Genomic DNA, 19,549 nt, shown 5'->3' with positions numbered 1-19,549 from the left:
ACCCACCTGTCCGCCATGTTGTGTTTGCCATTTAGACTCTACAGCTACCGGAGGAATGAGAAAGAAGCCTTTTCCTCTGTGTGTTGCCAGCATCCAGCATTTTGCCATTGCTATTGCTTGTTTCAATAGTAACAGATAAGAACAGCCTCTCCATGGGCTAGGGGCTCACTTACACCCGTTATCATTTTCCTCTGTAGGTCTCTTCCGGTTACGTCATCTCAATACTGGGCCTTGGTTGTGCGTACTTCACAACCTTCTCTGAGGCTGTGACTTGTCTTACCCACTTGCCTTTGAGTCTCTCTTACTCTGAAATAAAAAGCATGTTAACCGGCACTTCTCGCCTCATGGATTGGCTGCTATTTTGTGCCAATGTGGTATGTGGTTTTCATGCATGCCAAATTTACTTAATCCTAACTGCTGCCCTGTGTGCAAGGCATAACTGTCAAGCACAGAGGAGTCGATCCATTCCATACCAGATGGGAACTAAAAAGCTTCATCTCTACTGTTAAGATCTGTAGGGGCTGGAGAGAGAGCTCACTGGTTAGGAGCAGGCACTGCTCTCACGGAGGACCAGAGTTTGGTTCCTGGTACCCATACTGGGCAGCTTATAGCCATTTGTAACTCTTTGTGCACGGGGGGGGGGGGGGGGGAGGGAGGGAGGGAGAGAGAGAGAGAGAGAGAGAGAGAGAGAGAGAGAGAGAGAGAGAGAAAACGAGAGAGAAGGAGAGAGAGAGAGAGGCTATTTGCACATATAACCTAGGAAAGGAATTTACAATTAAGGAAGAGGAGAGTTTGCCACAAACCCAGAGAGAACTGTACTCAGTGTTTTTCACCTTGGTCGTATGTTTCCTAGGAGCTTTAAAATACAAATATCCACCACTTTTGTGGTGACTGGGTTAGGGTTCAGCTTGGACATAAAAAAAATCCCACGATTCTAATACCCAGCGGCAGCCAAGAGCAAAAGCTCTGTGCTCTGGCCTTATCTAGATACACAGAGTAGGACTCAGGTAATAGCAAATTTCATTGTACCAAGCTAAGATTTGAAAAGATACATATGGTTTCAAGGGAAAGGAGTTGGAAAATACTAATCAAAGAAATGAGGAAAAGGGGACTGGGCTGAGAACTTGCAATACTGATGAAGCCCTTCAGTTCTACTTCGGGTTCTTCGTTTCCAGTATCAGTCCCTGCTGCTTTGGCTCCATTCTTAGAAGTGGCTAAATGAAACCATTTTTAGATTCTAGGAACTGGACAACGATTATCCCACTATGGCCCATCAAGTTCACCCAGCAGAAAACACCGCAAAAGGAAATGAATCCTGTGAATGCCTGCGATGGGAAAGCCCTTCCTCTTCATCAGCAGTCTCCACCATTCACACTGTCCGTATCTATCCTTGGCACTCACAAGCTTCTAGATGGATGAACCCCTCTTCTGTACCATTAGAAAATAATAACACCCGGTTTATGGAGAACATACCCAATAGCATGTATAGTATTCTTCCGTTTGTGCGTGAATAAAAGGGTAGGGTGTGAAATGGATACGAACATCTGCATATGTACAATATTTCTGGGGAATAATCCCAAGTTGTCTCTGGGAAGAAAAATCAACACACCTGAAGATGAAGGAATGTTCTGTGTCGTGTGGATTCTGCACCAAGTACAGGTGTTAACTTTCTCCTTTAAAGCCCCTTTCTCTTCTTTCATGTCATGAGTTGACTTTTAACCCAAAACACAAAAGCTCACAGTTGCATGAGCACAAGATACACAAAACACACTGAAAGCCAGAGATGTGACCGGAGGGTGTGTGGGAAGTCCCAGGTATTATTATCGGGGTTACCTTGCCCTTTGACCCAGGCACCTTCTAAAATGTGACCCCACTACATGGAGAACGTCGTGCTACACCTCAACCTCAGACCAAGTGCATCAGGAACGTTTATTGTGGGAAGAGGCATGGGCACACCTTTAACAAGGGTAAAGTGACTGTAAGACATCTTCACGCACAGTGCTGTTGCTACAGAAGTTGTACCTGTGGGGAAAACAGCAGGCTGGTTTGTTGGCAGGTTCACATCTTTGATGAGACTGTGAGACAACACTTTATCCAGCTCCAAGGTTTGCTTCCTCAGCCTGAAACCCTCTGGGACCCCAGGCAGGAATGCAACTGATTCCCGCTAAGAACCAACCTAAGCCCATTCTTCTCCTTGAGGGCTGTTCAAATGCTTAAAGTGGAACAGCCACTTCAAACCAGGGTTTGTAACTCAAGGTTTCCTGTTGCTCTGGTCTCACAGAAGCCAGCAAGAGCCCTGCTGTTGACGCAGAGCAGGTTTTCCCTTTGAGGTCTACATTTTCTTCAAGCTACAATGTCTCATTAATTTTATGATTATTATCTTTTGAGGTATTCTTTTTTTCTTTCTATATTTTGAAATTAGTAGGCTTCCTGGTTATCTTTAACTGCCAACTCAATCCACCCTAGAGTCATCTTAGAGGAGAACCTCAATTGAGGAATTGCTTAGATCAGATTGGTTGGTGGGCATCGCTGGGACATTGCCTTGATTGCTAATTGATCTAGGAGAGCCCAGCCCACTGTGGGCAGCACTAATCCCTAGGTCCTGAATTGTGTGAGAAAGCTGAGTATGAGCCACCTAGCAAGTAGCATCCTCCGTTTGGCTATGAAGTGAGAGAGTTCCTTGGCCAGAGAATGCTGTATGGATTAGCAAGAGGAGGTTCCTTCAAGTTCCGGCCTGCACTCCCTTCAGGGATGGACTGTGACCTGGAGTCCAGAGCTAAAATACTCCCTTCCCCCCATGACCTAGTTGCTTTTGGTTAGAGTGTTTTATCTCAGCAGCAGAATGGAAACTACAACAGGTTCTATCACAACCCTACTGAGGAAGATTCTTTTTCCTGAGAGTGAACCAAACTCACGTCCCTCCCTATGGCAGGTCTCAAAAGGAAAAAAAAAGTTTATACTAAAAACTGCACACCAAAACTAATTCCACCACAGTTTTCCTAGATTTTCTTTCTCTTATGCCTTACAACCTGTGCTTTGCCCTTGCCTTGCTGAATATGATCAAAGGGACATGATGATACTTGAGTTTTCTCAGCAAATCAGATGGTTCGCTGGAGAGGTGGGAGGGAAGCTGGGTAATTTAATGAGCGAATTGGAAGATGAACAGATACCTCGATGACAGGAAAGATGGGGAGACAGATGACTTGGTGGATGGAAGAGTAAGCTGTGGGGAGAATTTTGGTTTCTTTAAAAAAAAATACAGACATAGGAATATGGTTTTGTTTTAATCCCAGGTATGAGATATGAAGCTGCTTCAGATTGTCCACAGCAGCTGACTATGATTTGCCTTGTGCTCTAACAGGTATGTGATTTTGCCAGTGGCAGAGAGTTTCTACTATTGTGGGGACTTTTCAAAGGGTATATAAATGCTAGGGTCCTGGACAGGGTGAGTTGTTGGTTGCTGTTAGTTGCAGTTTGTTAAGTAATCATACACAAAGAAGAAAGAAGATATTCTGACAGCAAAGATCAAACTTCCCCAAGGAACTCAATGCCTCTAACCAGCAGGAAGTAGTCTAATGATAATACCACCCCCTTTCCTTTCTATCTTTTTTTCTCTCTGATCTAGTGTTAAGGGGTCAAAAGGGTAGAAAAAGAATGGAGAAGGGTGTAAGAAAGACGAGCCCACAAGTAGCAAAGACACATGTGCAGTAAGTGAAAAGGACAGAGGATGGTTGGCTGGGAGGGCGGAGGATTGGAAGGATGGAAAGATGCATAGACAGAGAGGAACATAAATACAACCAGACTTGGAAGGAATGTCAGATACGTACTCTTTTCCGTCTTTACCCCTTTGCACTGTGATTTGTGAAGCTCCCAGAGTGGGCCGGAAGAGGTTTATCAAATTGTTGTTCCAGAGGAACTTAACCTTCTGGATTTCTCCAACATTGACATCCACATCAATGTCACGAACATGCCTCGCTTCTGGTTTGAGGGATCCTCTGATTACACAGACAGAAGGATCATGTCAGCTGGGTACATAGATACATAGGATGGTATTCATCTATTGCTTCTCCAAATGAAGTAGATACTGAGTTTCTGCAAAGGCCTAGGACTCCAAACATACCTAGGGGCTTCACAAACAAATATATTTCTGGAGAATATTTGGAGTGATTGGGAACTCTGCCAAGCTGCAAACCAAAGACACTGTATCAATTTGTCCTGTAGCAAACTCAAACACTGTTAACGTCACATAAGTAATACCAGAAGTTGTCAAATAAATTAAACTTATATGTGGAACCACAAAAGTTAGTGCAAAACCAGAATGTAATTTTTACCCTGTAAGTTATATGTTCACTCAACATATACCTACCAAGCTTTTCATTTATCTAGCATAAGTTAAAAGCTGAGATGATGACTGTAATGAGCTCTGGGCCCCAGGCTTCACATGTACCTCTGTGTGTATTGAGGAGAGTGAGGGAGGGTGGGGTGTCCTGTGAATGAGTCTTGCTCAGAGGGAAAGTGAAGACAAAGCCAGGCCCGGTGTTTACATTCTAGCTGTCTGTGTTTACAAGGCTGAGGTAGGAGTATTGCAAGTTCAAGGCCAGCCTGGGCAATTTAGTGAGACCCTATCTCAAAACAAACAAACAAACAAGCAAACAAACAAAACAGAAACACTAAGAAGAGGACTGGCGATAAGGCTCAGTGGCTAAGTATTTGTGCACCTTGCCAAAGGCCCATGGGTCCAACTCCAAGTATCATATCACACACACACACTCACATGCACATGTACATGCACATGCGTGCACACACCACACACATACCCTGTAGTCCTGTGGCTGACAAGAGCAATCACCATGTGATCCATTGTCAACAGTGTTCTCTCTCACAGAGCCTCAGTATTCTCATATATAAAATGGGGTGATTGGATTAGATATGGCAATTTCCTTCCAGCGTGGACAGTCTGGGACTATGTTCTGTTGAGTAAACACCTAAATTTGTAAAGTGGTGGGTAACCAAGTTGTTATAAGTCTCACCTCTTATGCCAGGTTTAGCCATTACGTCTACTACAAAACTTACTTGAAAATTTCATATTGCTTTGAGTTTCCGTTAGGTCCATACAGAGCAATCAAGATGTACCCACGCAGTTTCTTTGCTCCCGATAGTGTGACTGACACTTTGTATCTCCAACCTGTGCCAACAAGTATATCATTTGAACAGACTTATACTGTTGGGGGAAAAAATGACTCAGCTGGAAGTGTTATTTTCTAAGATTGACTTCCTGTAGGATAAGAGGTGACAGGGATGGGGTTATGTTCTTCCCTACAGTTGACCCATGACTCAGATTCTGGGAAGATGAGGAGACTGAGGGGGTCAGAAAACATGACAGCGGAACACAGTGCAGTCAGTGTCTCCCACTATAAGTGAAGGATGTCTCTGACAGATACAGGAGGGTGTCCCCTCCTCCATCCCAATTGGTATGTTGAGGTCCTAACTATTCGTGATGGCTAATTTTATGTCAACATGACACAAGCTAGAGTCATCTGAAAGGAAGGAACCTCAATTGAGAAAATGCCACCATAAGACTGGGCTGCAGGCAAGAATGTAGAACATTTTCTTAATTAGTTATGGGGGAAGGCCAAGCCCACAATGGGAGCTTCCATCCCTGGGCTGATGGTCATTGGTTCTATAAGAGACCAGGCTGAGCAAACCACAAGGAGCAAGTGCAAGGAGCAAGCACCTAGGAAAGAAATTGGTACCGGGATAATAAGATATTGCTGTCACAGACCATGTGTTTGGGAGGGTTGTGGAAGGAATTTGGAACTTTGGAATAGAAGAACCATTGAGTATTGAGAGCTCTGTGAGATGTTCTGTAGGAGCTTTGAAGACAAGAACAGTCAGATAATGGGGCCAGGCTTGTGAAGCTTCAGAGAGGAGTTTGAGAGCTCTTAGTGACCCCATCGTGACCATTTGCTGTGGTTCTGGTTAGCTGGGGCTGAAGAATCAGCTCTGATTAACAAGGATCCAGAAGCACTGAAGTAAAACCTTTGATTTACTGGGGTACTTGACGCTGGTCAGCTAGTGCTGAGAAATCTGTAAGGACTGAGAGACCAGCATCACTGAAGTGAAATCTTGTGGGAAGTGTTTCTCCTTAGTCAGTCTGAACACAGCTGTGTTCCAGAGGCAGCCAAGGTGGTACCTCATGTTAGCAGCAGAACCTGGTAGTGTAAAGAGTCTCCCAGGTGGTACTGGTTTTGAAGGCATGAAGGATTCTTGGAGAGAAGCTGAGGCTTGTTACTGGGAGAGGCCATTTGTAAAGGTGCAGTTAGAGTAGCAGGGGAAGCCCCACATCTGATGGGGCCATGGAGAAAGTTGAGGCTTTGCAGCAAGAAGAGAGCCTGTGAGAAGCTATGAGTGAAAGTGTAGCCTACTTGCTGTAGAAGATCCGAGAATTTTGGAGATGTCAGTACCATGGGATGACTGCCAAGAACAGCAGTGGCCATGCAGTGGGGCCCGAGTCTAGAAGACAAGCTGTGTGTTGCAGAGGAGGAGGCTGAGAAAACTGTGAGTGAATCTCGGATAATTGGACACCGAGTTTTTATCCTGTCCGAGTTCAGTTTTGTTTGTTCAGATTGTGACTGTCCCCTGGTTCTTCCCTCATGAAGTAAGAAAGTGTTTATTTTTTATTTTACAGAGGCCCACAGTTGAGAGTCTTTTAATTTTAAAAGACTTTAGATTTTAAAAGAGACTGGTTATTTTAGAGAGACTGAATTTTTAGATGGTTTACTTTTTAAAGATTATGGACTTCTGAAAGTTGGAATGTTTATATTATAATGTTCATATTAATGTGTGACTTGACAAAGAACAAGAAAGGAAAGGTTGTGGCTTAACAGTGATCTGTGTGAGTGTGTGCATGTGTGTGCATATGTGCATGTGTATGTGCAAGTGTGCAAGTGTGTGCATGAGCATGCATGTGTGTACACGTGTTCGTGTGTGTGTGTATGTATGCATGCATGTGTGTGCATGTGTCTGTGTATGTGAGTGTGTGTGTGTGCATGTATATGCACATGTGAGATATCAGGCAACCATCTGGGATAATTTTCTGATTTGCAGTCCCATTGCCTCTGTTGCTCTCTTCTCGAAACAACACGCATGTCTTCCCTGTCATGAGGTGAACATGTGATTCACCTACTTGTTTTTCTTTAGGTTTCACAGGTGTTAAAGAAGCCGACATGAGCCCCAAAGTCTGTGCTGTTCTGCCACCCTTACATTACAGCCTGTGGCACTGACAGTTGAGTTTTTGTCAGTTAACACCAAGGGGATTAACCAGTGGAGCTCATGTGCCTTTTAAAGTTATTTTAAGAAAACTTTTAAGTAAAATGGAAACTTACGAGTAAAGTTACCACTGTCTCCTGTATTCAGAAAAAAGGTTTGTTCCACAGCAGCAGTTTTCCCCTCAAATTGATCAGCATAGTGCCCCATTCTAGGGCACCCTTGTTCTGGACAAGGGAAGCAGTCATTCTAGTGGAAAGAGATCATTTCTTAGTAGCAGACCTTATCCCAGGTCACTCTTTCCTTCTTTCCCTCCCTTTTTCCTTCCAGCCCTCTCTCTCCCTTCCTTTCTCTGTCCCCTCCCTCTGTCCCCTCCTTCCCTCCCTCTCTTCCTCCCTCCCTCCTTCTTTCCTTTCAGTCTTTTTCTTTGTTTTGTTTTTTTGATTGAGACAGGGTCTCTATCTGCTCTGGCTATCCTGGAACTCATTCTGTAGACCAGACTCCCCTCAAACTCAGAAATCTGCCTGTCTCTGCCTCCTCCTCTTCCTCTGTAGTGCTAGGATTAAAGGCGTACACCACCACATCTGGCTCAAATCCTCAGTTTCCTCTTCTTTTGAAATAACTCGTCATTCAATTGGCTTCTCCCTAGAGACATTGCTTTACAATCCCCTTTCCTGTTTATCTTACTCTCTCCTATATGATTTGTCTCCCAACTATAAGTTTCAAGGTTCATTGTTGGGTGTTCTGCATGTTCAAGAAAGATCCTATGTACAATTCTGAGAATGAATGCATAGTCTGTGGGCCCAGGGATATACAGATAAATAAATGCATGCGTGTTTGAACTAGTGAGACGAGTGAGTCACCAAGAAAATGAAAGAGAGATACGTAAGTAGAAGGATGGAGAGAAAGAGAAATACAAGTAGATAATAGATAAAAGATAAATCAATAGGTCAGTGGATAAATGATGGACAGGAAGGAAGGAAGGAAGGAAGGAAGGAAGGAAGGAAGGAAGGAAGGAAAAGACAGGATCCTTAATCACTTTTTCCTACTATGAATGGTTTTACCACCCTGGTTGATCCTACCCAGTGCTCTTTTGATGGCTGTTCATTCACTGAGCCTTTTAGTCAGGTGAGCACTTTGTAGGAGGATATCACAGTCTTTTGTTCTCTGACTCTATTACTCACCACAAATATGTGATGTGAGATTTGCAGAGTCAGACATTGGAGGCCAAGAAGCCTGCCCAGTCTCCCAACCAGTGCAGGCAAGGCTACTCACTAAGTAATCCCAGACCACGATGATCAAATATGAGGTCCTTTTAACCCTGATGCAGCTCAGAATGTTAAGGTCAAAGTTAGTTTGGAAAGAAGTAAATTTAAATGTATTTTTCCTTGACAAAGATATTTTAAAACTGAGAGTTTTGCAATTCCTGATGTAGTAAGTGATTTAGGTGAACAGCATCATCAAAAACTCAGTTTTTTACTGTGTTTACTACTGAAAACAGAGTCCCCTAAAAGGTTATTTAGAACTAGTTAGTGCTTTTAAAACAGGGATTTAGCAGACATGGTCGTAACTGAATAATCAAACCTCAGTTGTCAAATACCAAGAAACCACTGGTGAATAGATACTCTTGGTTGTGATCCACTGGAAAGGACCCCATATCGATCACCAAATCAGAAAGAAACCAACAGCTTCAGAGCATGGGGCATTCTACCTAACATCCTGGAATCCTCAGAACTATCTGTGTCCTGGAAGACTAAGGTAAAATATTGAGCTGTTCCATGTTACAGAGGAAAGAGGCAATAAATGCAATGCAGAAAGAAGCAGGGGTAGGGGACAGAGGGAGGAGGGAAGAGGAGATAAGAGGGAGGAGGGTAGTGGAGATAAGGAGGAGAGAAGGAGATACAGGAGGAAAGAAAAGACAGAAAGGAGGGAAGGAGAGATGGAAAGAGGAGGAAAAAAGAGGGGGAGGGAAGGAGAGGAAGAAAGGAGGGAAGGAGAGATGAAGGGAGGACATAGAGAGAAGAATGAAGGAGAGAAGTAGAAACATGGGGGTGGGGAAGAGGAAGGAAAGAAGGAAAGGAAGAGAGGAGGGAAGATGTAAGGAAAAAACAGGAAGAATGGAGGGATGGGGAAGGACGTGGGGAACAAAGAAGGAAGTTAGGAAGGAGAGACAGCAGCAGGTCAGCACGGTTCTAGCAAACTTTAGAAAAGTGGAGTTTTGACCGGACAGCTTATACATTTAAAATGTCACTGTGTACGAGATGGATTTCCTAAGTGCCCTTTATAGGAGGATGTTCTCGTCCTTGGAGATGATACTGAGTCCAGTGTCCTCATATCTTTGCTTCACTTTCACATCCTTAAGGTACAAAGCACACATATGTGCTTGTGTGGGAAACCTTAGCAATTGGTCTGTGTACGTGACAGGTTTAACAGGCACTTCTGTGTGCCCCTTTCAACCTTCTTGTAGACTGGGAGCTGTCCTAAATGAAAAGCTGGAGACCCTGGGGAGGTCAGTGCAGTCAGCAATGTGGTCTCCATCCCAGTTCACTTCCCTGCTGGAGAAATGTAGCTCTGGAAACTTCTGTACATCCCCTCTGCCCGATAGCCCCCATCCCCCATCCCTGCTTCATGCCTGATGGGTCTCATGGATCTTTTTATTATTCTCTATGTCACAGAGAAAACCACATCCAGCAAGACCACCAGGCTCTTCTCTCTTAAGCCCTGAAGTGACCTACCTGCTGGAACTCCTCATAGGAGGTGCAGGGGTACCCCAGGAAGCCGTCAGGGTTGAGGATGCTGCTGGCATAGTAGCTACGGCTCCTCAAGTGGTTGCAGGCTGCAAAGTTTCGAGTTCCTGAGAAAGCCAAGGCCACAGGAGTGAGAGAAGAGCCTTCACCTTCCAGTCAACCATTCTGAGTGAACAAGGAGTAGCTTCCATGCCTCAGGCCTCCGTCCAGGGAACCGCTGAAGGCTGACAAGTCCTAGCAAACATGCTTGTTGAATGCATGTAATGTATGTATAACATACATAAAAGGGCTGGAGGATGGGGGAGCCAAAGGGTAGGGAGGAAAAGAGACAGATACACAGAAAGAGAAACAGACACAGACAAGTCTGCACACACGTGGAAAGAGAGAACAACTGATTTAAAAAAGACTTTTAAAGGCATAGCAATAGCTTTTAAAACAATACACACACACATATGCACGTAGAGAGAAAAGAGAGACTAGATAGTCGACAGGCAGTGATCATGAGCCGTGATTTCTGCACCTTTCGGTTCAGACAATCATGACCGGTCCACGCTGTTAGGTGTATGACGACTGAGTCTGTACTGAGCATGAGCTGACTTCTTGTCAGTATTCCCAGCAAGGCAGTCATGTGGGTACACAGCCTTTCCTGAGGGCCAGCCATCTCGGGCCTTGCTGTTAAGGCTGCCTGACAACTCCTGCCTGCTGGGTGATTCTGCTGTACTACCTTCTACTTTAACCCAGAGATGACTTGTTAGAGAAATCACTTTTCATTTCTCCAGTTACTTGACAGTAAAACTTCCCATGGAGAAATCTACAAAGACCATTCTTGGGAGTCACTCATCAAGAAAGGACCTATTCCCTTTATGGGTGGGGTAGCTTTGCTCCCTGAGCTCCTAACCCTGCCTGCTGTGCCCACAGCCCAGCCTTCAGTTCAGGGCTCACACCAGTGCCCTCAGTAGACAACAGAACCTGCTTTAAACTTAATTGTTTCTTTGATCCGAAATTGCTGCTCAGGGATCCCATAATAGAGGAGAAAGTGCGTTCAATTGTTCCCTGTGCCCAGCGGCTGCGTGACTTGCGTGACACACAATAGAAACACACTCAGGTGCTCATGGGCTGGTTCACTCTAAATTGCCTCTTTAATTAAACTGGGTTCTCTGCTATTGTGTGTGCCTTCCCGTCACTTCTGGGAGGGGGCAGCTGTTATCACAACTCAGGCATTTTAGGGAGAGAACAGCCAGTCCCCAATAAGTTACCTGGTAAGGGGCCAAGCAGGTCAAAAGCTCTGTTTGTCATTCAAGCTGGATGTCGCTTTCTCCATACTTCTTGCAAACACTAAGCACATGGGACAGTTAAAGACTACAACAAATCACTCAACAGCATGTGCTTGGTGCTTGCTTCAGGCCAGGTCCAGGTCCTGGGGTAATGGGGTGTTCATTAAGACCCCAGCCACATGGTTTCCAATTTAAGAAAAATGTCGACAAACTGTTTACTGACCCAAAGCCCCCCCCTCTCAGAAAGAACATGAAGCCTGGTCTCAAGGGAGGGACAAAGAGTAACCGAAGGCTAGAACAAGGGGCAGGCATATCAATGTCCCTGGGATGTCACCAATATTAAGTGTGTAAGTCCTGCTCTGTAGATGAACAAAGTCACACACAGGCTTCAGGAATTCACACGGTTGCCAGCCTTCCAGGCCTCCCGGGAACCCTCAGAGAGCACCTTCAGAAGACATCTCAGTCCCCTGCCTGGTGCAGTCAATAGCAAGAAAGGCAGAGCAGTTCTTCAAGGAGCAGGTGCTGAGAATATGTAAGGGCAAAACCAGAGCTGGGTGTTTGCTACTGTGCCCATCCAGCCCATCCTGGCATCCAGACAACTGAGACTCCTTCAGTAAAAAAAACTAGGCTTATATATAGTACAGCCTTGGACAAAGTATGTAGCCCTCCAGATACCCAATGCCTGCAGTATGATGTAGGGCCAAACCAAAAAAAAAAAAAGAGTATCTTACAGCGCTGTGAAATGCCTGGCTCGGATCGAGGCAACAGAAGGCAGCAAGTCTATCGCTACAGTGGCCAGATTCTCACGCTCTGCTTCCATCCCCAACTGGGCAAGTAACACATCCTCTCTCTCTCTTACACGTACCTTCCCATATTCCGTTGATATCAACAATGGTGGAAATGATATTTTTCTGACATCCGGGCATTTCCTTCCCTCCATTGGGAAAGAAATCCAGATGGCCGACCTTTTGGCTCATTCCGAAACCTGAAACATTTGAAGCAGAAGTGAAGTGGGGGTGTACACGGTCCCAACGTTACACCCTGGTCTCAATGACACGTCAGTCCATTTGAACAGGAACACACGCCTCCTTGACAATTTTCCCCCTTAGCCAAACCAGCTCATTCTGCCGAGAGTTCTCAGAGATGAGCAACGGGCCGGACAAGGGAGAAGGACCAACACAGGAAGCAAGAGGAAGAGCGGGTGAGCAAGATATGGGTGAGTGTGTATGTATCTATTTGTATATGTGCCTATCTGTCTTGGAGAGACCCTGGACAATATTGATAAATCTAAGATTATAAGGTGATAGTAGGCATGTATATGGTGACATTTGCATTACAGCTATTCTTTTAAGTATTTGGTTTCTGCATTATACATTTTTAAATTATACATACGTTGAGGACGTGTGTGTGTGTGTGTGTGTGTGCATGCATGCATATGAGTGCAGGTGCCCTCAGAGACTAAAGGCACCTACTCCCTGCAGGTAGAGTTATGGAGCTACCTATGTATCATGGGTGCTAGGAACCAGTCTCAGGTTCTCTCCAAGTACGACACGTGCTTTTAATCACTAAGCAAGTCCCTTGCATTGTAGTTTTTAAAATTTGTGATATGGTGAGCGTATGACAGAAATTCTCTAAAACTGAGCTACATTTCAGACCTTCTGGACTGTGTTGTTATAATGAGACCACAGAGGTTACTTGGGAGGAGTAATAGGCAAATGGGGGTGAGCTTTAGATTTCAAGGTGCACAGAGATATCAAACCTGTGTTCCACTGGCTGACTTCATTATCTTACTGAATTATTCAGTCTCAGCGTCTCCTCAGCTGTGACATGAGGTAGTTTCTCTTTTAGAGTAATCCCATAATAAGCTTTTATGTGCAAAATATTTGGTGCAGTACATGCTAAGTATTCAGGAAATGATACCTCTGCCACCTTCTTTGTCATTATCATTAAAACAGACCCTATAGGTGCATATTTCTTGAGCAGTTATACAATACACAGGACTGAACAAAAAAGAAAGCTTATTTAGGAGAGTTAAGCAAAAGGGTGTAGTTCTAACAGGACAACTGTAACCAAAGCTTTGGCAACATTTTAAAGTAAAAAGTTAAGTATAAAAACTTTTAGTCTGGTCAAGTGAAAACATCTATTCCTCTGGATCCAGGGAGGGATGGATGTAGGTCTTCAGGAGTCAGCCTCTCCAGGCTATAGAAGAATCTGTGGTTCAGTTTGGGGGTCACACTGTACCAGTGGCATTGTACTGGATAATTGTTTGTGGCAGGTGCCCATTGTTATTGATGGAGACCTTTCTGCAGCTGTGTGTCTCTGGGGGTTGGAGGTGTCACTTGGACACAATGTCATCAGTCACAGGTCATGAGGAGTTGGTGAAGAGCTCACCTAGATAGGGAACTATGGGGGCACTATCTGTGTGGATCACGTCTACAAACATGGCATCCGATGGGTCCAAACGAACTTCCTCAGGTAGGCCTTGGAAACAGGGCTCTGCAGGGTCCAGCCCTGAAAGGTAGAATAGAGGTAGAAACATCACAGGCTGAGACAGACAAGGTAAGTGACAAACCACAAACTGAAGTGAGGTATGCTGGGTAAAGGTCTCCATACCCACCCCCCCCCCCCCACTTCCTAAGGTTACTGTTCTGAGAGGCCACAGCTCATAGTCTAGAAGGCAGGATGGAGGCCAGGGATAGGAATACTGCCTAGAGAATGCTCAGAAATCCCTAGAGTCATCTCCAGGGAGGATCTGGGGTACACACCTCTCACTCCCCCTTCCCAATTTTCCTCACACAGAGATTACAAGCTCCATGGCTTCACTCAGCTGCTCCCCAGCCCACACTTCCTCCACATCTTTTCCTGAGCTGTATACCTCAGCCTTCTGAGCCTTCAGCACATTCTCCCTTTATCCGATTCCTCCTTCACTAAGCCTGGGCTCAAATACAACCTCCTCATGGAAACTTTATTTCTCCTTCCTCAGGCTGTCCTAACCACTGCATTATTTTGTGCTCATAAATTGCTTTGAATTCTGTCTGGACTGGTCTGTGCATCTCCTCAAGCAGAGACTGTGCCCATCATTTTTCAGAGAGAGGCAGGGATGGGAAGAGTGTGAAGTGTCTGTCTGTCTACCATCATCCAGAGAGTGAGAACAGGCCACCCATCACTCAAGCTTAGAAAATTCCACGAATGGATGTAACAGACAGGCCCCTGCAAACTGAAAATGTCTACAGGACTATAAATACTATTCCCATCCTTCAAGCTACCACCCAGAGAGGGGCAAGGTTACATACTGGTTTGACTGCACAAAATGAATAGCTATGAGTCTGCTTTTATGTACACTAACTGGTTCTGATGATCGCTTCATTCACCAGGCACTTCCTAAATGATAAGTCTCTCTCTGGCCATGCCCAACTGAGCTAAGACGTTCAAGAAGTGGAACTAATAAAAAAAAAAAAATTAAAAAATCATACCATTTAAAAACAAACAAGAAATAACTTTGCTGTGTTACAGCAGTAATGTCTCAGAAGTTAGAGTTCATGAAATTGAAGCTGGTTATATTTTTCTTGTTTTATAAACACGTTTTAAATCTATGACTATGGATTTTCTAGCAGGCATTAAGGAACAAGAGCAATTCATTTTGAGTCAGGATATCAGCTAATATCAGGAGGAGGAGGAGGAGGAGGGGTATTCTCTGCTGTAGGACAGGCACTGACAGGTTTCCCCTACTCCCTGGGGGCCCTCATACCTCAGACTGGCTCTCAGGACTCCTACCTGTGATCCTGCCCACGTGGCCCTCCAGCCTTCTGCCTGCTTCCCCAGCCACATGTGCGCCCAGGCTGTGGCCGATAAGGTGCACGTTCTCTGGGCTGTACTCCATCTCTGTCTGTGGAAGGAGGGAGCGTTAGTTCCCCTGGAACCGCTTGGAATGAGAAGATTGGCGAGTAGAGCCTGGCCTTTGTCAGAGGACAGGCAGGATGGAGCTCCACAGGACTCCACAGGAATAGCCCAGGATATAACGCAGGCTGCTGAATCCTTGGGGGAAGATTCCCTGCTCCTACGTGCAGCAACAGTGCTGGCCAGTGGCCACCACGCTAACTGCAGGCCACCTCTCTGGCTGTTGCCGCCACCTGGTGTTGCAGCGGAGGCTTCTGCCCTGATCTTGCAGTGAGACTGGCTTGCAGTCAGAGGGAAGCCTTGGGCCCTCGAAAACTTACAGCAGGGAAGAAAGGGAGCCAAGAGTTAAGTCTCCCCACCCCATTCCTATCCCATATGGTAAAAGATGAAGCCCAAAGCTGTCTTCCACAGACAGAACTGCTGGGCGTCACAGTCTGGTCTCAGTTCCCAGAACAGCTTGCAAGAAAGGTCTTATGTTAGGGGAAACCGAGGCTCCCAGGCCCACATCTACGGCATTGGAGACAATCAGCGAGAAGAAAGGTTGTTGCTTCACCTCAGAAGGGATTGAGAACTTGGCTTCCTTGACTTGTGACCCCAGCCCTGCCCTATGGTCCCTAAGCGACCTCTGTGTGCCAGGTCTGTGTCCTGCTCCTCCACCTGTGACCCTCTAATGCCACCCCTCTCTCTCTAACTCCTCCCCTGTCTCTAACTCCTCCCCTCGCTCTAATTCCACTCTTCTCTAATACCACCCCTCTCTCTGCCTCTCCGTGGTTCCCCAACTCTCTCCCTCTCCCTAACCTCACTGGTCTCCCCCAACTTGCCCTTCTCTAGTTCCAACCCTCTAACTCCACCACTCCAATTCTACCCAGTCTAACTCCACTCCTCCCTCGCTCCTCCCCTGACTCCACCCTCCCTAACACTGCCCCTCTCTCTAACTCCACCCCTCTCTCTGACTCCGCCCCAGTCTTGACCATTACCGACAACACTTGCAATAAGAAGGCAATCTCTGCGCCCACGACCCGAGTGTTGTAAGCGGCTTGGGTGTATTCAGTCCTGGATCCGTGCCTCCAATCGACGCAAATACAGTTCACCTTCTCCACCTGAAACATTTTCTAGGGCAGAGAAAAAAAAGAGAACAAACTTCGTAAACAGGCCAGGTGGCACACCTCAGAGTTTACCTCCAAGAGTACCTGGTCCTTGTTAGCATTTCAGTTTCCCTCCCACCTGGCACAGTTGACCTTTGGGGTATGCTCATCTTAACAGATATGGAAACTGAGGCTTGAGAGGGCCTCTTCCTAGTCTCAGGGCTCAAAGCTAGGTCCAAACAAATCCCTAGGCTATGAAGCTCACAATCACGTCATCTGGTGCACCAGTGCATTTCAAAGGCTCCAAACCTGCTCACAGCCGGTGGCTCCTAGCACAGATACAGAACACGACCACGAGCTAGTGGAGCTTAAGATGGCAACATGCCTGTTTTAATGTTACCGAGTCAGAAATAAAATGTCAGGTAGCATGTGGAGTCCCACCTCTGAGGCTTGCTGGCTAGCAGCTGTGAGTGAGAGAATGTAGCACCGGAGACCCAAGAAGCAGACTTTCCTTAGTGGATTTTAGGAAGAATCCTTCTATGCAGGAACATTTCCCCCTTCCTGTGTCAGGGAGCATTGGGTGTGAGATTTGGGTGAGAAGGATGGATAGCAACCTTGCACATGTCCAGCAACCAGCTTCCCTCTCCCTTGTCTATGAATCCATGGATGATGAAACGTGTCTTTCGGTCCAGTTGGAAGTTAGATGCCTTGATGGTGTCTGGGTCCGTGGCAGAGATTATCTGGTTAAATTAGACAAGATGAATTCAAACGTTGGGCTGGCCCATCTGCAGACCTGTGACAGCCAGACCCATGGAACCAATGAGATAGATCCCAGGTCTAGAACCCTGCAGCTGAGTCCTGTGAATCCAGAAAGGACAAGTTCTCTGATGGCCTGTCTCCATGAATCTTAAACCTCAAGTGGTTTTGTTAAGCGCGGTCCAGGCAGCAGGCTAGAGTGGGATTAGCAATGGCTGTGACTCAGTTCCTCAGTTAAAGTCAGACATTCTGATGCCACGGAGTAGTTGCTGTAAGTAGCTCAAAGTGTTATGCCCTCACTGCTTTGATACAATACTCTTTATTGAGATAATAAAACAGCGTATGTGATACCGTGCTACATATATTCTATCCTTTTCACATTCTGATGACTGTTTTCAATCTCTGATTCTCTTTGTAATCCGTTACATTTCAGTTTGTCTGTTTGGACATATTATCCTGAGAAGGGCCTCTAGGCTTCCTCAGGCAGCTAAAGAGATTCCTGGTATAAGGAAGGTAGACAATCCTTGGCTAGAAGCCACAAGCAGGCACTCCAGCTCTGGGGAGACTGATACTTCAAAATAGACTTCCATATGCCCACGGGTTTGCTTGGACTCTTCGGGCAGGAAACGATAGAAAGACAGGACAATAAAGACAGGAATGGCCATGTGTCTACATTGCTTCCAGGATGGAGGAACTAAGTCCCAGAGTGGGTAAACCTCAGGCACCCGGAGACAGACCCACCCACCAGGGACCAAAGCTTGAGCTACTTAAACTCATAGTAATATCATCATTAAAAACCTCGCTGGTCACCTGACCGCTTGAAACAGGCCTGTTCTGAGAATCTCCTCAGAGACCTCATATTCTCAAATCCTTTGTGTTGGACTGCTTCCTCCTGTCCTGTCTTGGAACATCGTGGCAAGGCTTTGCATGTGCTACTGCTCCGTGGCCCTGAGAGAAGGTGATGGAGGGCTTAGTCGGGTTCTGCCTGGGCTTCTCCATAAACGTTCCTGTGTATGTATACATTTCTGTATTTGTTTTGTATACTTTTTAAGATACTCAGGGCTTTTGACCTTTAGAGCCAAGAACTCTCACATTTAGAAGGACAGTTCTAACTTGTCAGTTATGTCCTAGCTAGGCACTCAGCAACCCCAGTATGTGGTTCAAACTGACTCTGTCATCTAACACAGACACTCCATACCCACACTTACTTGGTAGGTGTTTGGATTCTCGTTTGTGTACAGAAGAAACTGGGTATCAATGTCCTCTGGGGACCAAGGTAATAGCTTCAAAGGCCGCTGAAGCATCCCTGCCCAGGGCTTGTCATTGGAAAAGCAGCCAAGGTGTCCATAGCAAATCTCTTTCCCTGGAGAAAAAAAAAACCCACAACCAAGACAAGCATAAAGTTCTGAGAAGGCGTAATTGTCATCTGTCACAGGAAGATTTTCCAGGTGGGCCCTGGCCATGGGTCATCTTTCAGTTCCCCAGACTTCTGTGCCTATCAGAGCTGTTGGGGGCTGGATGCATCTAGCTCATACACACTTCCAGGATTCTTCCTCAGACACTCTACCCTGAGGGGCCTAGGTTGTTACAGCAATGACATGTTTAGTAAGCACTCTTGCCCACAGGCAAACTCAAGACACCTTCACCTGTGATAAAATAGCACAGGAGGCTGCCAGCCAGCTCAGTGCAAGTCACACGGCTCTTACTATTTAGAACCAAGTAATTACTACTTAACATTAAGTTCTTACTAAGCATGAAGTACTTACTACTCAATGCCTATGAACTCTAGCCCAGACATGCCATTTATCCATCTCAGTCTCCATGATATCAAGCTCAGGCCATCATCTTTTCTCTAGAGGGATGGCGACAGCATCCTCACCTCCGACAGTGACTAGCAGAAGGCTGGCGATCCAGCAGAGCAACATCTGCACAGATGGGGACAGATATCCACGGACACCCATAGGCATAAGATAGGGATGAGGCCAGCGGAAGCCGGACTCAAAGAGGCAGTTAATTCTACAGCGCACTGGGCAATGTGAACTAGAAGATCGGGAGCCTGGACTGTGTAGGCGGGGCTGTCCCTGTTAGGCAGAACCGGACTCTGTATAGGTGAGGCTATTCCCCAGTGGGCGGGACCGGATGCTGAGGCCTCCCAGTGTTTAATGATTGAGGCAGCACCACCCTGGGTTCTTGGGCTCAAAGTCTTCTGAAGCCACCACCCACTTTGGCCCTAAACCCAGTTTCTCTCCTTGTTCAGGTGGCACTATGACTTACTGTGATACACTGGGATGTATAGTTATGACCAGAGGCCATACTCTTTATAAACAAGTTTTCGTTTATGGACTCCGTTGAAAAAATGCCAGGACGGGAGAGAAAGGGCTGGACACGAGTGCTCTGAACCCCAGTTACCATAAACAATGAAAAGGAGTATTTGTGAAGATACATAGCTTGGTCACTTGAGGGACGGGTGGGAGGCCAGCAGTCCTCAGCCTCTGTGAACTCAGAAAGAGGCTGGAAAGGCATA

At 46.0% G+C, this 19,549-nt stretch overlaps 1 protein-coding gene across 1 annotated transcript; it reads right to left on the bottom strand.

The window, feature by feature from the left end:
• Window positions 1-1,905: 1,905 nt before the first annotated feature.
• On the bottom strand, window positions 1,906-19,060 carry LOC114627150 (pancreatic lipase-related protein 2). The gene is made up of 12 exons (XM_028774838.1): window positions 18,905-19,060; window positions 18,234-18,388; window positions 16,884-17,009; window positions 16,162-16,296; window positions 15,062-15,173; window positions 13,679-13,798; window positions 12,153-12,272; window positions 10,002-10,120; window positions 7,386-7,515; window positions 5,074-5,185; window positions 3,828-3,995; window positions 1,906-2,022 (listed from the first exon to the last, which is right to left on the bottom strand). The coding sequence occupies exons 1-12, from the start codon at window positions 18,990-18,992 to the stop codon at window positions 1,959-1,961; spliced, it is 1,449 nt and encodes a 482-aa protein (XP_028630671.1). The 5' UTR covers window positions 18,993-19,060; the 3' UTR covers window positions 1,906-1,958.
• Between the last annotated feature and the right edge of the window lie 489 nt (window positions 19,061-19,549).

The sequence above is a fragment of the Grammomys surdaster genome, unplaced genomic scaffold (genome assembly GCF_004785775.1).
Source record: "Grammomys surdaster isolate TR1022 unplaced genomic scaffold, NIH_TR_1.0 66, whole genome shotgun sequence".
NCBI lineage: Eukaryota > Metazoa > Chordata > Mammalia > Rodentia > Muridae > Grammomys > Grammomys surdaster.
Note: the sequence above shows the minus strand (reverse complement) of the source record. Positions and strands in the feature narration are given on the sequence as shown.